The sequence below is a fragment of the Zalophus californianus genome, chromosome 16, assembly GCF_009762305.2.
Source record: "Zalophus californianus isolate mZalCal1 chromosome 16, mZalCal1.pri.v2, whole genome shotgun sequence".
Classification (NCBI taxonomy): Eukaryota; Metazoa; Chordata; class Mammalia; order Carnivora; family Otariidae; genus Zalophus; species Zalophus californianus.
In genome coordinates this window covers 48,229,276-48,230,824 of record NC_045610.1, presented here as the reverse complement: position 1 = coordinate 48,230,824, position 1,549 = coordinate 48,229,276, and the positions used below count along the sequence as shown (strand labels likewise).

Below are 1,549 nucleotides of genomic sequence, written 5' to 3'. Positions count from 1 at the left end.
TCCCAGGGTCCTGGGATCGAGTCCCGCATCGGGCTCCCTGCTCAGTGGGGAGTCTGCTTCTCCCTCTGCCTCTCTCTCTCTCTCTCTCTCTCTCTCTCTCTCTCTCTCTCTCTCTCTGTCTCTCATGAATAAATAAATAAAATCTTAAAAAAAACAAAACAAACACATATTGAGTCTCCGCCGAGAGTCGCCGCGGTTTCCTGCTTCAACAGTGCTTGCACGGAACCCGGCGCTCGTCCCCCACCCCGGCCGGCCGTTCAGAGCCAGCCCTCCGCCATCTCTTCGTCGCGCCCTCGGACAGCTCCAAGGCCCCCGCCGCTGCTCGCCGCCGCCTTTTCTCAGCCGCCGCCATGACGACCGCGTCCCCCTCGCAGGTGCGCCAGAACTACCACCAGGACTCGGAGGCCGCCATCAACTGCCAGATCAACCTGGAGCTCTATGCCTCCTCCGTCTACCTGTCCATGTCTTACTACTTTGACCGCGATGATGTGGCTTTGAAGAACTTCGCCAAATATTTTCTTCACCAATCTCATGAGGAGAGGGAACATGCTGAGAAACTGATGAAGCTGCAGAACCAACGAGGTGGCTGAATCTTCCCTCAGGATATCAAGAAACAAGACCATGATGATTGGGAGAACGGGCTGAAGGCAACGGAGTGTGCATTACATTTGGAAAAGAGCGTGAATCAGTCACTACTGGAACTGCACAAACTGGCCACTGATAAAACTGACCCCCCATTTGTGTGACTTCATTGAGACTCATTACCTGAATGAGCAGGTGAAATCCATCAAAGAATTGGGTGACCACGTAACCAACCTGCGCAAGATGGGGGCTCCCGAATCTGGCATGGCAGAGTATCTCTTTGACAAGCACACCTTGGGAAACAGTGATAGTGAAAGCTAAGCCTTAGGCTGTCTTCCCATAGCCACAAGGGTGACTTCCCTGGTCACCAAGACAGTGCATGCATGTTGGGGTTACCTTTACCTTTTCTATAAGTTGTACCAAAACATCTACTTAACTTCTTTCATTTGTACCATTCTTCAAATAAAGTAATTTGGTACCCAAACAAACAAACAAACAAACCCCACATATTTGTTGTCTTACGGTTTTAGAGATCAGAAGTGTGAGACGGTCTCACTGAGCTGAAATCAAGGTGTCAGTATGGCTGCGTTTCTTTCTGGAGGCTCTAGGGGAATTCCATTTCTTTCTTTCTTTCTTTTTCTAAGGGAAGATTGGTTTTCTTTCTTTCTTTATTTATTTTTAAAAGATTTTATTTTTAAGTAATCTCTACACCCAACATGGGTCTTGAACTCACAATCCTGAGATCAAAAGTTGCGTGGTCTACTGACTGAGCCAGCCAGGCACCCCTGGGGAAATCCGTTTCTTGGCCTTTACATTATTTGACTTGTGGCCTCTTTATCTTCAAAGCCAGCAATGGCTGGGCAAGTCTTTCTCACGTCCTTCACGTCTGGTCACTCTGATGTTGACTCTTCTGCCTCTCACTTCCACATTTAAGGACCCTTGTGATTACATTGGGACCACATTATCT

General features: G+C 48.4%; 1 protein-coding gene across 1 annotated transcript; it reads left to right on the top strand.

Moving 5' to 3' along the window:
• The first annotated feature begins 220 nt into the window (after positions 1-220).
• LOC113908108 (ferritin heavy chain-like) lies at positions 221-1,066 on the top strand. The gene has a single exon (XM_035724685.1). It carries the CDS (start codon positions 351-353, stop codon positions 588-590), a length of 240 nt encoding a protein of 79 aa, XP_035580578.1. The 5' UTR covers positions 221-350; the 3' UTR covers positions 591-1,066.
• Positions 1,067-1,549: the final 483 nt, after the last annotated feature.